General features: G+C 42.3%; 1 protein-coding gene and 1 long non-coding RNA gene across 9 annotated transcripts; one reads left to right on the forward strand and one right to left on the reverse strand.

The window, feature by feature from the left end:
• Nucleotides 1-109: 109 nt before the first annotated feature.
• LOC128879566 (leupaxin) lies at nucleotides 110-19146 on the forward strand. 7 transcript variants are annotated; one of them, XM_054128851.1, is made up of 10 exons: nucleotides 110-370; nucleotides 8506-8657; nucleotides 14639-14792; nucleotides 15259-15388; nucleotides 15464-15665; nucleotides 16244-16561; nucleotides 16644-16817; nucleotides 16880-17110; nucleotides 18410-18530; nucleotides 18619-19146. In XM_054128851.1, exons 1-10 carry the CDS (start codon nucleotides 358-360, stop codon nucleotides 18762-18764), a joined length of 1641 nt encoding a protein of 546 aa, XP_053984826.1. In that variant the 5' UTR covers nucleotides 110-357; the 3' UTR covers nucleotides 18765-19146. The 7 variants fall into 7 exon arrangements, with proteins under 7 accessions (XP_053984826.1, XP_053984825.1, XP_053984827.1 ...); XM_054128850.1 differs by lacking the exon at nucleotides 110-370 and adding an exon at nucleotides 1962-2276; XM_054128852.1 differs by lacking the exon at nucleotides 110-370 and adding an exon at nucleotides 4488-4629.
• Nucleotides 378-4509, reverse strand: LOC128879571 (uncharacterized). 2 transcript variants are annotated; one of them, XR_008457660.1, is made up of 3 exons: nucleotides 4428-4509; nucleotides 1366-1415; nucleotides 378-1288 (listed from the first exon to the last, which is right to left on the reverse strand). It is a non-coding gene; the product is annotated as an uncharacterized LOC128879571 (long non-coding RNA). The 2 variants fall into 2 exon arrangements; XR_008457659.1 differs by lacking the exon at nucleotides 4428-4509 and adding an exon at nucleotides 3795-4026.
• Nucleotides 19147-19199: the final 53 nt, after the last annotated feature.

Genomic DNA, 19199 nt, shown 5'->3' on the forward strand with positions numbered 1-19199 from the left:
AGAAACACGTTTGATACAAATATTTATATTGATCTACAGTATTCTACATTATCATTAAATATAACAATTGTTTTATTTATACTAGTTTCGTGATTGTAATCGTTGTATTTGAATATTTTATTCGAATTGAGCGGGGAATACATCGCATCGTATGAAGGTTAGATGAGATAACAGAAAGTTGATGTTGGCGGCTGTAAACTAGTGTAAACCGATTCTCCATATTTGATATTTAGTTTGCCCAACCCGTACAAGTTGGGTATCCAAGTTCAACGTATTTTATTCATATTCAGTATCGAAAACGTTAAAGTTCGAGTGAAATTCGACCAACAGTGCGTATACAGTGAACGTATATCAAGTATGGATGATTTAGGTGAGTAAGTTTGAAATTAATCACAAAATACGTGAACTAACCTCAACATTGAATCACTCAGCCTGTCAAAATCATCACAGAACTCGATGTATTCATACAATTTATTAAGTTGACATAGGTTTCGTTCACATATTTTATTATCTTACTCCTACAACGATGTATTAACAATTGTAAATAAGTATTTGTATCATTGTTTCTGCCTAGCATGAAATTTCGTAAGTGCAGCATCGATGAATTAATTTTTATTTGCTCATCGGTGAGAAATTTATCAAATGTAAAATGAGAAGAAATTACTTATGAAATTTAGTTGGAGAGCATTGAAAACACGAATAATGTACGATTAATTGTAAAAGCGCAGGGTACTTGGCGTTATCATGAACCGTATAGGCGCATACATAGGATTGCACATATGTAGGATTTAATTAAAAATTAACGAAACTTACTCCTTTTTATAGGATATACAGATCGCTATAAAACAAGTTATGAATAAATCGTACTCGTTTACGGTGAATGTACATCAGATTTATTTATAACTTCGTCTCGATTAACGTTACCAATTTATTCGATCGATCGTTATCCTAAAATGAACTTACCGCGATTATGGAATGATGGATGACGCTTTCGAACTTTAATCGAAACGTTACAGAATTTATATGTCTTTGGTTCTATATTTTATTTGAACGTTATTTATTGGGAAAAAATGTCCGAAACGTTAAAGAAATCTTGTATGATGCGCTTGATGCGTTATACCGGAAGAAACTGCCCCTAAGGTACGCGGGTAACATTTTAAAGTCTGCAGAGAGGTGTTGCGTGCCAACGATTCTACGTATTTTTAGTGTATTTCACCGTGGCGTTGTCCTACTCGTGTTTTTGGAGATGCGGGGAGAGGATCGACGAGACGGCGACGCGGGCGAGCGCCTGAAATACACTTGCACGTTTGAACTTCTCATTTTCCTTTGGTCAAGTACGGTCCCTTACAGACAGTTGATACATACCACTCAAACCCGTGTCGTCGTCATCGTGCTTTCAATCATCAGTGGTGTTACTGAAACACAGAGAACGCTTTTTTGTATAAAGTTCAACGTTAGGCTACGTGGTGCGCAATTAAAATTAAACCTGAAAGTGTACTGGGACATTGGAACTTTCTAATGGAATAACGATCGATGGAACAGATAAATAAATACGTTGGACGTGGACCCAAATTTGCTATACTTTTCGTTCAAGTGGCAAACAATGTTTAATGCTAGGTGCTTTGCCATGCAAAGTATAAACAGAAGTTGATACGCGTTGAAATGTTTCCATGAATTGTTCCATGAAAATTAGTTTCTTAAATTTGATAATGTCGTCGAAATGACAAGCCGAATATCGGTCTCCAAGGACCAACGCCACATGAACGAAGAGTTCATTGTCGTTTTCCAAGGTTTAACCTCTTGAGGGATGAATTTTGAATGAATTGTTTGGAAGGCATCGTAACTGTAAATAATTAAAGGACACGCATGTGTCAATGTCCTTCAAGAGGTTAACGTGTCAACGAAGCAATCTAAGCTAACATGATCTTATACGCATGAAATTCGTAGACGGCATTCAACAAGTGGTCGTTCGATGCGTGCATCATCTCGCCCCACCACTGATCGATCCACACAGCTCGATAAACCGCGACGAGAAGCATTGCCGCGGTAAAAGTGGTGCATAATAGTATGCTTATTTGTACGTGTACGTGACAAACTCGTGGCTCTTTGCGCGCGTGGTAAAAAAAAGTTAATGGATACCTGGTGCGATAATTTACAAGTGGTGCTTTAAGAGAAGATAGATATCGCGATGGATCGAACGATGTACGGAAAAGTAGATCCCGGCGCTTTCTATCAACCCTACAAAATCACCGTCAAAAAGGGTTCTTGCCCTGGATGTGAGTTTCAGATTACTCATAATTGCGTTCCGTGTTTTATACGAATTCTAACGTGTTGTTAATTTTTTTTTTTCTTAAGCAGTGGTATAAAAGAGCGGACACTAGAGAATTATTTCTAATGGTTGTAGATGCTTGCGTGCACATATGCGACCTCTTTGCATGCGTAATAAGGATACTGAGCAGAATTATGATTTAGAAATTGTTCTCGGTGTTCATTCTTTATAAAGTTAGCGTCGAGGCATTTGTTTACCGGATTCATTCGTATCTGGCTGCATGTTTTGCGCTAACGCGTGACTTTGTGCGCGGTAATGCACACTGACGGACTTTTAAATTAAGATCAATTGCCTGGGATGGGAATTATTATTATTTTTTTTTTTTTTTGTCAGTTTATGACGCGCTTTGAAACGTTTTAGACTCGTTATTTGAGTGGTACACGTAATCGTTACCTCAATCGTAAAAACGATACGATTAAGTTAAGTAATATTCAGTAATAGGATTCAGCGGAAACCACGAACGATTATCTAATTTTATTTGCATCCAGACGAATTATTTTGCTCTTGAACCACTGTCGAAACGATATTTCTGGCATATTTTCAAAGGTTAACGCGCAAACTAGTTTATGCAATCGCGTATCGAATTTGACGCGATTTCGCGATTTTATAAAAACAATTTTCCGTGCAGATTGCGTCAACGATATGGGTCAGAAAAAATGCATTCTAAACAAACATTAAAGAGCATGTCAGTCTTATCGTATATTTCATAATTATTTTTGAGCTGCACATTTAATTCTGCCCGAAAGGATGACTCACGTTGCATCAGTTCGCGCGATTTTTTTGGAATACCTTTCACCTACGACGTGGGTTGCCTTGACACTAAACCTTCTGAAATAATTGTCGAAGTCATTATTTACCAGCGATCTCTTTATGGAAACATATACGTAAAGGACCGTTGCAATCGAGTTCGAATTAAAAGTATGCAAAGTAATCGCTCGAGATGTTTACCGTAGAAGGAGAAAGTTACCACCTTCGATACCAATCGAGACCCTTCTGTTTTGGGCTGGTGTCTTGGTTGGTGCTGAAGCAGCTGACTTTCCCTTCACATGGCAACAAGTGTGATGAACTGCATAGATCTCAAGCATCTGCTTTACTGTGTACCGATCCTCGAACTTGTGCCATCTCGTGGACATATTAATAACGATTTCAGGGTAGCGTGCTACCTTATCAACACCAGATTTAGCATTATCGACGATACTCGACTAAAAACTAACCTAACCTACACAATTGTCATACTTTTATTACGACGTATATAATATACCTCTTTCTGTTAATTAGAAAGATTCAGCTACTTTCCATCTTTAGCTATAAAGATACCCATGCTTATACTTCTAATTAGAATGTACTAGACTATTGAAATCAGTTTCAGATTTAGATATTTCCGGAAACTGCACCTGCTTGCCATGAATATCATTACGTTGAAGATCACTCTGTGATCCAAGGTAAACGCGCGTAGGCACCTCACCTCTTGTTCCTCCTCGAGGAAACGTGTCGGTTGATCCAGGTTGATCTACGCACGTCCATATTGGGCATAGATTGCGTGATTCGACTTCCTACACATTCGTTCGATGTATTGCGTCAGTGGGTTCAACACAACAATTGTACGAAATGGCCGTCGATCGTGATATCGTAGCAATTTTGCTTAATTCGCAAGTTTTTTGTTGCAATTCATTCCAGTGTGTCGTTGAGAACGACAACCGTTGTAGATATTGCAGAATGTTGACGTAGGTCGTGTGGCCCTCTATCGATTCTTACTTTAAGTTAATGGAACAAAACGTTCTGGATTTGATGCATTTATGACACCATTTCTTTCATCTCCATGCCTTAGTGCTAATCGATTTCTCATTTAGTACTTTTCTTTAGAAGAAGGTTAGTTCGTGACATGGCGATAGAAAATGCTAAAACCAAAGCAGCTGGAGAAACAGCGAGTAGTTTCGGTGATCAGGGTTATTTTTGAGAAGCTTGTCGTCATTGTGAATATGTAGGTTAGTGGTGCACAACAATTTCTGCTAGCGAGCCAGATAAAATAAAGAAACATGTGCGGATCATTTCAGTTTCAAGTTTATTTTAAAGTATAGATATAAATTCAACTTTTTACCTTTATAGGCTTCGTGATCTTCAATACAAATTGACCCTTGAAAATAAGTGCAATAGAAAAGCACAGCAACAAGGTTAACGAGAGAGAGAAACAGACAGCGATAGTTGGAAGGGGAGGAGATGAATTCACGTAATAGATCCTCTAAATGCAGCTCAAGAAACAACACGTGCTGCCAGTTTCGTCTGATCCCGCAAACACATGTGTACGTGGTTTCTAACTTGTATCGACAATCTACTCGCGAAGCTCATTTTCTTTTGATACTCGCACGTGACAGGATATAAGGGTACAGAGGAGCCCCCGTAATTTCAGATCGTTGCTAGAGTGCGGAAATATAGCTATTCATTTCGTAATAGTCATTGCTTCTACTCCGACGACTTCTATTCGTTCGATCTAGCACGAGATTTCGTCTTGTTCTCATATTTCTCTTCCCATTATTATTTTCCTTTACAAATCCATCGAGACACGTTCGATACATCGCGATATAATTATCTTCATTGGGAATAATTCGACTCGAAGGGGAACGTTTATTTTCGTAACTCTCGCGAAAAAGCACGTGTCGCCGTGGTTTTTCGATTCTACGCAAAGTCCATCGTAAACGTAATTGGCAACAGATGGAGTTTATTTTTAACGTTTTCTCTGTACGGATAGCGATCTCGTAATCGTCGTTAACCTTCCTCCGTGTTTATATGTCCGGTTGTAAGACCCACGGAAATCAGTGTCTGGTGATTTCGAGACTTGGATAGACGAAAGTGATCGTTTGCGATTGTTTTTGTTTCGTTCTCCGCGGTTGTTCGTATTCTTGGCGCGATCGAGAATAAAATTCCCGCTGTTCGGATAGAATTTAATGCTGCGTTATTAAGAGAGCAATAATATGACCGACGTTATGAGACCTGTGTCACCGATCTCACCGGTTCGTTTGGCGACGATTCAAAAACACGCACGCTGGGAACGATACATCAGTAAGTAGCTGTAGTGTACGAGTTAACGCCCGATTATACGATAACCATACTAATTATTAATTTCGACATCGTTTGCCTCGTTCCTATTTGGAATTGTTCATAGAACAATAACGAAGCTTTGGAAGGGTTTTTAGTAAGAACTTTCATGTTATTCAACAATTACCCCTAATGGTCGACGATTGTGTCAAGTGCACTCGTCAGTCGAGGCTGTCCTTTCTGCTTGTGCCAAGGCTAGATTCTAGATTCGAGTTGCGATTCACGATTTATCGTTCATGGAGTCCCGTTACCAGGTGTCTAAGACATCGCTTACTCGCGACCATATTGCGTTAAGCTTGTCGCGCAATATTAATGTCCGAATTGACCGCGTATGATTCAGAAGCACGAAATAGGTTCGAGGAAGCTTGGCAGGCTTTTTGTCAACGTCTGCATCTCATTCAAGCGTACGGCCACCGTTCGTTGCGTGGCACAATTCGAAATTACATTGGCTATAATACCTATCAAAATACAGGATGTCCCAAAAATGTTGTAACACCTTGAAAGGGGTGGTTCGGGGGGTGATTTGAAACAACTTTTTCCTTAGCGAAAATGTTGTCCGAGGTTTCGTTGAAGAGATATTAACGGAAAACACTGACCAATCAGAGCGCGAGGATGCCGATGGAGCGGTCGCGGTAGCGTATGAGCGCCGCCGCCTATCGCGTAGCCTGCGCTTAACCGGCATACTCGCGCTCTGATTGGCCGGGGTTTTCGCTTAATATCTCTTTAACGAAACCTCGGACAACATTTTCGCTAAGGAAAAAGTTGTTTCAAATCACCTCCTGAACCACCCCTTTCAAGGTGTTACAACATTTTTGGGACATCCTGTATGTTCAAAAATAGTAGATCATTGAGCTTATCCTAACTGGAGTGTGAACAACTGTAGGAAGAAGTAGAGGCGACGAAGGTTCGAGAGAAATGCAAAATGGGTGGTTCCGGTATCATCCTATAGCAAATTTATTTGTAGAGGGGGAACAAACGTACGCCGTAACGTAACCTACCCGAGCATCGCTGAGCATTGTCGAGTGAGTTACTTTCAGATTCTTTTCCGCATAAAATTGGATAAATACAATATAAATTGAATTGTGACAAATAATAAAATTTAGCTCTATACCAAATTGTATATATTTGTATGATCTAAATTATGGTATGTAAATTATGTATACTATTTTATTATTATGTCATTATTATTAATGTTTCTATCGTTTTATATATAAATAAAAAGGAAATAAAGTTCAAATCTGTACATAATCTGTAAATAATTCCTAGAGTGCCGCGAAATTCAAACAAAGAGGAGTCTGTTCTCCCTCCGCACATAAGTTTGCTATAGGATAGTACCACCGGAACCACTCATCTTGCATCTCTCTCGGACCGGCTTCTTCCTCGCAGTTTACACTTCAGTTAGGATAGAGCTAAATGTAGAAGAGATGCATCATAACCTCAATATTTTTAGGGGCCCCCTGGAGGGCTGCGTCCTCTATTCGTAGATTCGAATTATCGGCCTGTCGATCGCGAAGTATAATATCCACGGTCGATAAATGGAAGGCACTGTTACGTTGACCTTAGCATTCTAGAAATTTCGTAGAATATTCCCATGCAAGTTAGTTCGGGGAATACTTCGTATTCTACGAAAAACCGTGTGCAGTTGCTCGATTCGGGATTGCCGTGTGTACAGGTTCCGATGCGACGCGTTTCTTCGTATCCACGAAGCCGACTAGGCTGCTTTTCCTTCACCTCGAAGCCAGCATCGCGTTTCTACTTCCCTTATTATGAGAATACTCCCTCCATCTTCTGTTCCTCCTCCTTCTCCAGCCTGCCTCCTCCAGGCTGCCGAAGCCGGTCACTTTACCGAGAACTTTATTGACAATCAGTACCGTTTTGCCGATCGTACTTGACGCGTACGAGTCCGCTCGACATTCCTGCCGCGACACGTGACACTATCTATCGGTTCTGTTATCAGTGCTTGTTCCCGTAAAAACACAAAGGAAGTACTGTGTCGTCGTTCGTCCCATGGGAATTTCTGAACGCAGATTTTCCATGTATAATCTCTTTGCGCGAGAAACGATACGATTTTGGAAATATCAGCGAGAGATCGTTATCGTTGGTTCAGTGTCGCTGTTACTCGAGTCTGTTCTTTAGATCGTGAGTAATTCGCGAAGAGTGACACGGTCGCGACGATTTCGCAAACATCTCTGTTCGTGATTTTGATTCAACCGGAAATCCGTATCAGAGTTCGACGTTCTCGGAACAGTGGGTGTGTCGCGCGATTTGTCTCGAGATGGAAGCAGAATGCGAGTCCCGGATCGAGATCGAAAATCTCTACGAGGTGTACAATACTGAGAAAACAGAAACCAATCTTCTGAGCCTTGGTAAATATTCAGCTTTCTTGAGCTCGTGTCGTCGAGGCGTCTTCTCTGTTTCACTTGGGGTTTTGCTTACTAGACAATGCTCGTGCGTCATCGTTATTCTTTTTCGTTGCACTGTCCCAAGGTATCTGTAGTGGCCGCGAATATATGCTTTCTTTTCAACAATAAGCCCATGATTGTCATTTTAGTAATGGTAATAGTTATTTTAGCGATATTCAAAGAAAGGGGAAATTGTCTCGCACCCTGTACGTCACCTCTAGTACCTAAACAAACATTAGGCGAAGTATACAAATATTTACAAGCACGTCTTGGCTGGTAAGACGTAAGAACCAGTGAGAAATATATATTTCTAAAATGCTAAAGCTTTTCGAAAGCCACGCGAGCAATCCTATTTATAAACATAACAGTTTGAGAACTGACAAATTTCGAATAAGTGCGAAGTCGTGAGACACCTGTTGGGAAAACATGGCATCGTTTTGCGAACAGATCTCACGCCTCGTGTTCCACTCTTAAACGATAAAGAAATTTGATTGCGTGTGCATCATCAACTGCACAATTATTTCCATGGTATAACGTGAGATTCAACCTCGAGTTATTTCTAAATAGACAATTAGTTTCACCCAGAAGCAAAGATCTTTCAATTAAATCTTCCTACGACGGTTAAGAATAATTAAAGACGCTTCTCGACGTCGTTTACAGCAGTGAATTTTCTGATTTCAGATGCGTTGCTGGCAGACCTGCAAAATACTGTCTCGTCGGAAGGAAATCATGTGGGTAGCAACGCGACTCCTGGTTATGGATCATTGAACGGTGCACGAACGACTGCATACAGATCGTACGATAATCGAACTTCGCCTCTTCCGCCGCAATCGGTAAGTACATAAACTTTGTTTGTTTTATCAAGCGATCATCGAACGTCAATAATTTGTTCGTAACGCATGAAGAAACCTACGCTATAGACAATAAGTCCAGTCTAACAGTTGTCTGATACGTTTCCATCCGAAATAGAAAACTGTTGCAACTGTTTGCGACGTCATTGGGTTTCCTAAGAACTTATCTATACGACTGTCATGTAAACAGGTTTGGACAGGTCTAGTGTTCCCCAAGTGAAGGGATTAGGTTGTCAGATAAACGAAAGCATTAATACTCGTAAATAGAATTCAGTATTTCGTAGAAGCTTGAATAAACCAGATACCATAACATAGTTTAACCTCTAAAGTGCCGAATTGTAGCTGGCAACAAAGTATATTATAAGGAACATGCGCGGGAAGCCTGTTTGGTCCGCCATGTTGGATTTAATGGCGGGTCAAGCGTCTTTCGAGCCTGAATACCTCATTTTGTTTACAAGATTATATCCACCGTCTAAAAACGTCGAAGGCGTCGGTAAAAACGATTCACGATACACGATAAATTCTTTTCGTCGCAACCTGGGAACTACGTTTTCGCGTCGTTTATCGACAGATCTTCGGAAGTCTCGGTTATTCAAAGCGTTCTGAGATAGATGGCGAGGGTGACACGTAGTTTGCGATTCGGGGATTGTTTTAAATCTCACGATGACCTTCGCTCGGTTTTCCATAATGTCTCGAAATAGTGGCAGTCGCGGAAATGTCTGCTCGATGACATTCACGGAAATCGGGATAGTTAAGCAAACGGATAGGTTTAATAATATGAATTACATTTAAATACAAGTGCTCTCGAACTGGCCCTTATCGAACTCGATCGTGTCTCTCTTTTAACCTATACTCCTGCCACGTTCTCATTGAAGCTGTTGATTCAGTTTTTATCTCGTTAATGTTAGGTGCAGAAACTAATTCTGTGCCTTCATATTCGTACATATATTATCGTAGTTTGAATAGAAATATTTACCTACCATTTTGTTACGTTTACAATTTGTATGTATGCTGTCCTAAAGTATGTGATTGAGGAGCAATTAAAAGTCGTATGGTTTTATTATAGAAACAAATGGAAATGTTACCAGAGACTTAATAGATTAACGATTAATATCTTGTCGTATTATAAACACTGGCTTGACCCCATCAGCACGTTCGATTCTTATCGATCGAACGCCTTCATTTCTGAGCGTTATTTCGTATCGATTTTCCAAAATATTTTTAGCGTTGAAAACGGGTGTCGCACGGCTCGTTGCAACAACAGAGTCGAGCCGAGTGCTTCGCCTCCCACGCGTTCGAAAATAAAATCCGTCGTTTTCTTCCAATTTCAGAGGTAATCGAGGCACGCTCGCGGAACGAGGCACCGTGCAAAATAGATACATTCCAGGCTACGCGCGGATGACGCAAGGGAGTGGCTAAAATTAGAATCGATATCGCCCGTAGACTCGCTCGGCCAGAAAAACTCCCGTGGAGAAAAAAAAAATCGGATACCGCGGGCAGAAGTAGGCTCAGGTTACCGCGGCGTCCAATTCGTGTTTCCCCTGCGATTTCACGAAGACTCGCCAAACAAGATGGCCGACGATTCTAGGAAAAACTTGAACGCCCTTAATCAACCGAATCGAATCCAAAAAACCGTCGTCCCGTTTCCCAACGGAATTTTCAACTTGGATTCGAGCCGCGACGCTGATTCGCTTTTCCACGCTCAATTGATTTTGACGTATGGTCGTTCCGTCACGATGATTAATCGCGTCGAATTCCACGCCGTTCGTTCTTATCGGCGATCATTGGCGGGACACGTTCTTCGCGAGGAAAATTGACCTGTTACAGGGAATCTTTGCCGACCTTAACCTTTTAACTGCGCTTAAATTGGTGTTCCGAGGGTTCAAGTTGAAGGAGAGGTTCGCAACCCGGGGTGGATATGCGGAAGGAACATTAGGGATGGTGGGAAAAATATGTAGCAGCATTATTTTAATTGCTGTAATGTTTTTTGAGATATGGGCATCTTAACGTAGCTTAAAAAACAGTCGTTTGACCGATCACAGTAAAACTAGATACAAACGTCGGTAGGTTTAGTGTTAAAGAAATTATACCGTCACACAGAATTTTCTTTATTATATAATTCAGCACAAAGGTTATACATTAATTCGGAAAGGTTAAACATATACACGCGTAAACGAAATTTGGCTCATTTGGAAGGACTCGAGCGTTAAAAATACCCACTTAAGATGTCCCTAAAGCGAAAGAGAGAATCGCGAGGAAACCCTGACAAGCTATTCGCGTTTTATCGTTATGTTTGTCGTCGGTTTCGTTTCGGAAAGACGAAATAAAGCGCTCGAACGGAAATCATAAACACGAGATAAAAGGGTTTTGCATAAAACGCGAGTTCTCGCGGGGGGAGTTTAAACTATGATCGATCGTTTCCCGCGGAACACCTGTTACGTTCCCCGTCGAGCTATCGATTCTTCCGCGTAGAAGCGACCGATGTTTATCTATTATTCAGCTATAGGACGTTCGACTATGACCGTAAAAATGTCCCGTTTCTCTAGCGAGCGGAAAACCGGACTCGCGCGAGCCAACTGCACAGTTGGAAACTGCCAAAACCGATACATTACTAGAAACTACAACTTCATCCGAAAATTAATTGCCCCGTTCTCTTCGTGTCCAATGTCTCGATCGTTTTAAGGAGATTGGCTGGTCTCGCGGGCCAGACTGTGAAGAGGAATCGCCTGTGATCTATACTTATGTTTGGTATAGTAGATTTGGTATAGTAGATTTGGTATAGTAGCCAATCGTATGCCACGAAATATTGGATTCGATGGTAGGGGAAATAATAAATAATAAATAATTTAAAATAATTGTTTAAATAGCATAGAAGTTGTTGGTAACGATTATGGAAGTATACGTATGGATTACATAATATAGAAAGAGTAAACAGAAAAGTAAAATACATTAGCATTTCAATCATCATAATTAGCGGATATCTTGTCTAAATTATAGGTTTATTTTCCTGACCTTTTAAGCTGATTCTCATTGGATAGTAGAAGGAAATGGATATTTTATAGATAATTGTTTTAATGACTTACTCCCTGATGGTGTCTCCTAGTTTCTCCTCTTGTACCGACGCCATTGATTGCGCCGATGTCGCAGTCACCGTGAGAAACAACTGTGTCATTATTTAAATGTTTTACGGTGACGAGCGTGCAACGCGTGTAATTATTTAGGAAGAGAAGGGGGAGACAACGATCGAAAGTTGTACACATGTTCCAACAAATGTGTCCAACCTAGCGAACGTATACAGGATGGGCTGTTTAAACGGGAACACTTTCAAACAGATGGCAAGTATGAACTCCTCGAACAAGAAAAGAAAAAGAATAAAATTTAATTAAATTCCACTAGAGATAGAATAGAAGTGTAGCCTTTTCTCCCGTAAACTCTCGATTTATTTCTCCTCGGAACTCGATCGTCTCTCGAGAAGGAGACGCCAGGATCTCCTTGAACACGCCGGTAAATATATTAAATGCCTTTTCGAACATCCTTGGTGCTCGTAAATAGATTTTATCGCGCCCACCAGCCATCGTCGTCCCAAATCGCCCAAATAAAACAAAAAAAAAACGATACACCGAGTACAAAGTTCGGGGTGAAACGGTTCCCATGAAAAATTCGTCGCGATACGTAACGAACGTTGTCTAGGCAGTGACAAAACGCTCGCGATTTATGCGCGTCGCCTGTCCTCCGCAGGGATAATTGTTTTCACGGTCTGACGAACGTTCCTGACGTAAATCATAAAACACGACATTTGTGCCGGCGTTACTCTCGTTGGAACGACTCGTGGTGTCGCGACGCGTCTCGACGGCAAGCTTCGAAAAATCGAGCCCGTGGATACGCTGCAACAAAGTTCGATCCCTTTGATTCGAACTTAGCACGAAGGAAAAACGATTATAAATGCTACGATTATACGAGGCACTGGTGCGATGCGTTTTCGAGGACGTTGCATAAGCTGCGCACACAAAGCGTCGATTCTCTCGAGCAATGCACGCTAGATCCCGGGAAAAACTCGAGGAAACTTTGTTTAGATTCTTGATTAAATTGTACAAATTGGAAAAATTCTAGTACGGGACTCTCACAAGGAATTTATATTGCATATTCCTTATCAAAGTTGTTTTGAGCTCGATGAAGGCCTACATTCTTTCTGTTTATTCGAACCTCGGCTCGATCTTTGTGGTCCAAAAGTATACACGAAATTGTCCTCGTACGCGTATCTAATTTCCTCGTCTTCGCAAGATCGTCATGATATTAAACGCGACCAGAATGTTTTTAGAGGGCTCTCAACATGCGGGGAGATAGATCTGACCGACTTTCATCTCTGCGGCGAACCCACGATTTATCGAGTTCCTCGAGCTCGCAGGCCCGTGTTTATTTTTCGATCCAGCAACCTTGGAGCGCAGGGCACGATTCGAGAGTTCCGAGGAACGAGATCTCGCGAGAGATTCTAACCGGGGTGCTCGCAGGATTCGATGTACCGCGACATGTTTCGCCTATGGATATTTTTGGACGGACAACTCACCGTGCAACCTACTTTCCACCATCGGGGTGTATCGTTTTGCCACGTTATCGCCAATTTTTTCGATCGCGAATCCCCCTAATCGTTATCGTCTAAGAACTGAAGCGTCACCTCGCTTAAAAAAATTCGCTAGATATAGATACAGATACAGATACAGATGTAGATGTAGATGTAGATGTAGATGCTCTACTCGTTTCCTTTTGTGCTCCTTTACCAGTTAGAACATGGCTAGGAGTGATAAACACCGCGGAGCAAATTCGTGGCGATTCTCGACGAGGATTTTGCAACGAACGCGAAAATCTCTCGGTAATCTGTTTGGCGGGCATGTTTCTATTAAAAGTGTATGACGCCTTGTCCTCCGCGCCCGTCCACCTGATCGATAATGTATTTACAAAAGCCGTGTGGCCTTTAGTGACATCATGTTTTGAAATAATATGCTTTCGCGGGAACTTGGCAGACCGTTCAGAGCGCTTTTTCCTGAACGGAGGGGCCAACGACGAGGAGCATCGGTTATTTTTCTTTTCGGAGAGGCCTGGACGAATCTAAATTTACGTGTCTCGGCGACAGTTAATTAGAAGTCGGACTCTCCACAAATATTACCATTCGTTACTGTTGTTCTAACCGAAAGGAGTCACTTCGTATACCGCCAAGGATTTTTAAATCTTTTTGCATTATTTTTTCCAGGCTGGTATTGCACGCATATTTATTCGTTGAAAAAATTGTAAACTAGAATCCAGCATTGTCTCGAAATAAGCAACCCTGTAGAAAATACAGGGGGTTCCTTGTAGCGGCAAACTACATACGACAAACAGTATGACAACTACGACAACAGTAGAGTACACACGCTGGAGAAAAAGAAAATATTACGCATGTTCTGTGCTCTTTCCACTAATCCGGCTTCTCGCTTTCACGGACATCTCGCTTCTTTTCGGATCTCTCACTCGGCGGACGACTTGAAACAAAAGATGGGGATAGCGAGTTGCTTATTTCGAAACGATACTGTACCCCAAAGGTACTTGAGGTAGCGTTTGAACTTGGAAGCTATTCCGTCTCTTGATATATTTAGGTTGTCCGAAAAGTTTCTTTCGCTTTATTAATAAGTAATACATGCACAATAGTTTATGTTTTATGTTACATCACTGAATCGTGCACGATTCATTTTGCTCCATTACTGTTACAACATGAATATCTATGTAATTAGATTGTCTATTTATATACATACATTTATATAAACACGACCACGTAAAATAATTGAGTGCAACTCGCGAAAGAAACTTTCGGAACAACCTAATATAAATGGAAGAATCGAGATTTCGTTAGAGCATGTTAACGTTGAATGCTTGCAAAATATATAGATTAGGCTTGATATTAATCGCGTGGTAAAATAAGGGAGTTGTTGTAGCCGACTTACCAGAATCGTGAGGCCATCGAGGAGACCATCGCCAAAAGCAGCGGCGGTGGGAAAATGCCATCTCTGAACAACAACCTCTCGGAGCTGGACACCCTGCTTCAAGACCTGAGCAACGCACATTACAGTGCGAATTATCAAGAAAGAGGTCAGCATCCTATTTTCGCGTCAAGTTTACAACAACCATAGTCATCCATTGGTTGGGTGGTCTGAATTAACGGTGGAATTCCCAGTAATCATAGATACTGCAATACCTTTTAAACTAAATGAGAAACAATAATCAACGCAAATTAATTCTGAAAAGCAACTAATTTCAAAAGCACTTTATTAATTAAGTTCTAGTGTTAATAAATCACGGTGCAGTGAGTCAACACGTTCCATTGCTATAACAGCCAGATACACAAAATAGATAACCAGATATCCGGTAGTTCGCACACTTTCATTTTCTATCTCGGCTCCGTTTCGCCTCAACGCTCCCTCTCGATAGATTTCTACGTGAATGTTCTGCTTCCGATAAATATATCCCAGCTACGTCGCACGGTAGCCTCGATCTAAGAGGTCGAGGAGTGGCGAGGTCAATGTTAAAGGTGACTATGAAATGTCGATGATTGTAGAGAATCGCGTGTCCTCGGGAGGAATGAATGGAGACTCTAGTCCGATGCTTCGTTCTCCGAGCAGCATGTCAGCCTCCAGGCCCACCGTGGACTCGTTGCTGGAGGAGCTGAGCACAGCTGTTCCCAATGGGTGAGCAACAAAGATCCCTCCTAGAGGAAGATAGCTGGACTCTAATTTCATTCTAAACGCGATATTCTCGATCAGGGATTACTCTTCCGACGGAAGGGTTAAGGTCACCATTCAGGAAACGTCGACCGAGATCCAACCGATCTACGACGGTTATCCCTCCAGACAGCACGGATCGCTGAATCGCAGCGAGGTGCAAAGAGGCTACACGAACGGTCACACGGCCAGCAACGCTACCAAGGAGCTGGACGATCTGATGGCTTCTCTATCCGAGTTTAAGGTACGCGCGAATCTCGGGGAACCGCTTTGCGCAATCGGTGGACACCCCCGATTAATGGACACGGGTGCAATAAGCTTTTGTAATGTTTGCTTACTATCAAAGCCACTATAGAATGAGAAAACAGCGCTGTTAAAACTACTCCTGCCCATTCTTGGCTCCCTAGGTTACCAAAATAACTTCCATTCCGCCATCTCACCATTCGACCGTCAGTCTGCTCCTCCTTCTCTCCTTCATCGTTTCCTTTTCCTCGTCTCCTCCGATTTTCCGTGCGAGCCGGGGTGGGAAATCGTTGAAGGTGGGGGTTAATAGTGATCCACGAAATCTCTCAAAGCTTTCAGCCAGTCTGCAAGCTCGCCTGTGCCAATCGACATCGGTCAACTCACGCGGGACCTTCGAGAGATTCTTCGGTTATCGGTACCTTGACATTCTGGGACTTGTACGTTGTCTTCGTCCACTGAGCCTCCGCAGTCCAGTCTCTTCTTCCTTGTGACTTCCGAGCTAACTCTTCCGAGCTACCTCTGTCTCTTGTTCGTCCTAGTTCGCCTGTAGGCACGATTAAACGTTTTCTTTCTTGTTAGATCAACAGCGGTTCCCATCAGCATCAAACGGTAACCGACTCCCCGTACGCGAAGCCCAACAAAGCCACCAAGAGCTCCCAGAGCCCGCTGCCACCCGAGGGGGCGCAAACGCGGATCCACATCACCGAGACCCACACCACCCATCACTACCAACAGCAATTAGGAGAGCCTTATCCACCTCAGCCAGCAGCGACTCAAACTAAACAGAACCAGTTGGATTCTATGCTAGGGAACCTCCAGGCAGACATGAGTCGTCAAGGTGTGAACACTACTCAGAAGGGATGCTGCAGCGCCTGCGAAAAGCCCATCGTGGGACAAGTAAATAGACCCTGAAGATCTCCGAAGAACTCAGCCGTCGTTTTTCGTCGTATGAAACGTGGATGTTTCCTTCATCTTTCAGGTGATCACCGCCCTGGGGAAAACGTGGCACCCTGAACATTTCACGTGCACCCACTGCAACCAGGAGCTGGGAACGCGGAACTTCTTCGAGAGGGAGGGTCAACCCTACTGCGAGACCGACTATCACAATCTCTTCTCGCCTCGTTGCGCCTACTGCAACGGCCCTATTCTCGACGTAAGCCAAAACTCGAGACTCCCCGAACTCGAGCGTGTTACGTCGACGATTGTTATTTTCAGAAATGCGTAACCGCGCTGGAGAAAACTTGGCACACGGAGCACTTCTTCTGCGCCCAGTGCGGCAAACAATTCGGGGAGGAAGGCTTTCACGAGCGAGATGGAAAGCCTTACTGCAGGGAGGACTATTTCGATATGTTCGCCCCGAAGTGCGGCGGATGCAATCGCGCCATCATGGAGAATTATATATCTGCCCTGAACAGCCAGTGGCATCCCGACTGTTTCGTCTGCAGGGTAGGTACAGATGGAACGATCGATCGTTTAACGTGTTGGTTTCTATTCCAGCGACGCCTCTAGGATCGTTGATGGTCGATGATTGTATCGGTAGCTTTAAATACGGTGAAACTTACAGGATTGCAAGAAACCCGTGTCTGGCAAGTCGTTTTACGCCATGGAGGGCAAACCCGTTTGCCCTAAATGCGTCGGCGTCGACGACGATGAGGAAGAGGAGGAGGAGGAAGCATAAACAACGCGACAGTCGCGCGTTGCGTTGTTTCGATTTCTTATGTAAAAAGCCCTATTGTCCCCTAAATGTGTATGCTGGCAGGCTCCAACGAATGCGGAGCCTGCGTCCCCCGTTTTCCCAACAGGTGATTTAGCCGGTCCAACGGAGGAATAAACAGACCACGTCGTCGTGTTGTATATTCCGCTTCGAAATTCACGTCGACTTGTGTACGACATCAACGCGTTCATCCACACACACGCGCGCACACATACATACACACGAATATATGTACAGTAAACACACGCGTAATAGTTAGGGCATTCTTGAGATTCGATAGTATTCGCGAGATTTGTTCGAATATCGAATTGATTTCAATTTCAGATCAAATTTTTCTAGTTTAGGAAGATAGTATTTTAACGATGAACCGTGCGAGCTTTGATAACAATTGCTAGTTATTGTATGACGAATAAAATAAACTGGAAAAAAAAATAAAAATAAAATTAAAACAAAAACATACACGACACAAGAGTTGGCCTTTGCTGGCTCCGTTCGCTGCTCTTGCCACGTGTCTTCGTCGAGGACAGCTCTGGCTGGACGTCGTCAATCTGTTGGTTGATGCACGAGTTCGTGCCAATTTATTTTGAACAATATTTTGTCCTATAAACATTAATGTCTCGACCGTACTTTCGTTTTTATTTTTTTTTCCAATCCAGTCGCGTACAATTTCAAGTACAAGATTGTGTAGGGCCAGATTAACAAAAACAGGCTTGCAAGTGGTTCGCGTCTTTCAAAGATGGAGATATTCGAGATAAGATGAACCGGTTGATTGAACGCAAATACAAGTAGCTGTCGAAAATCTAGATCATGCATATTGATAGGGCAGCCTCCTATACACAGGTTGCATACACATACACAGATACACTGTCTCCTATGTTGAGGTCGTTGCAGAGTCATTCATAAATGCATGTAAAGGGACTGATGCACGGCGACCATACACTTCTCATTAATAATTCAAGTTTACACCCAATAAGTTTCTACATTTCGCGAGCAAGTTTTTTTAGCTGACGTATGCGTTTTTCAACTTGCAGGATTGTAGACAAAAGTTCCAAGGAGGCTCGTTCTTCGACCATGAAGGTCTCCCCTATTGCGAAACCCACTATCACGCTAAGAGAGGATCGTTATGCGCGGGATGTCACAAACCAATTACAGGTTCCCACGCGATCATTTGCATTCTCACTAATTATAATGACGTTGAATGTTAATGATACTCGAGTGCTAATAAATGTCCTTGTTTCAGGTCGTTGCATAACCGCGATGTTCCGGAAGTTCCATCCAGAGCACTTCGTGTGCGCGTTCTGTTTAAAACAATTGAACAAAGGTACCTTCAAAGAGCAAAATGACAAACCGTATTGCCACGGGTGTTTCGACAAGCTGTTTGGTTAAGACATACCGGAGAAAGTATTTGTAACATAATAACAAGTAACAGGCTGTTTCGCTCGATATCGTTTATTATAGGCTGGTCGTATTCGTCCACTTGCATAGAGTTCGATAATCGTTATAGTTGTATGAAACACTAGTATGTACTTGGCGATACACGCATGTTATCGCAACTCGAAGCAGCCTTCTGAAATTTTCACGAACATTGACGTTCGAAGTGGTGCGAAGGATAAAGTAATATGATATTCGCAGTCATCGTTATCTTCCATTGTCCTTGATAAGGGCTTGTTGCTAATATTTTCAGGAATATTTTATATCACGTACTTTACATTGACCGTATGATCTAACAATTAATAAAAGGTGCTAATTATTAGCTTATTTTTACTAATAGTGTATTTGTTAAGAGCTACATCCGAATGAAACGGCTGCCATTTGAGAAAA

Source organism: Hylaeus volcanicus, chromosome 7 (assembly GCF_026283585.1).
Source record: "Hylaeus volcanicus isolate JK05 chromosome 7, UHH_iyHylVolc1.0_haploid, whole genome shotgun sequence".
NCBI classification, from domain to species: Eukaryota; Metazoa; Arthropoda; class Insecta; order Hymenoptera; family Colletidae; genus Hylaeus; species Hylaeus volcanicus.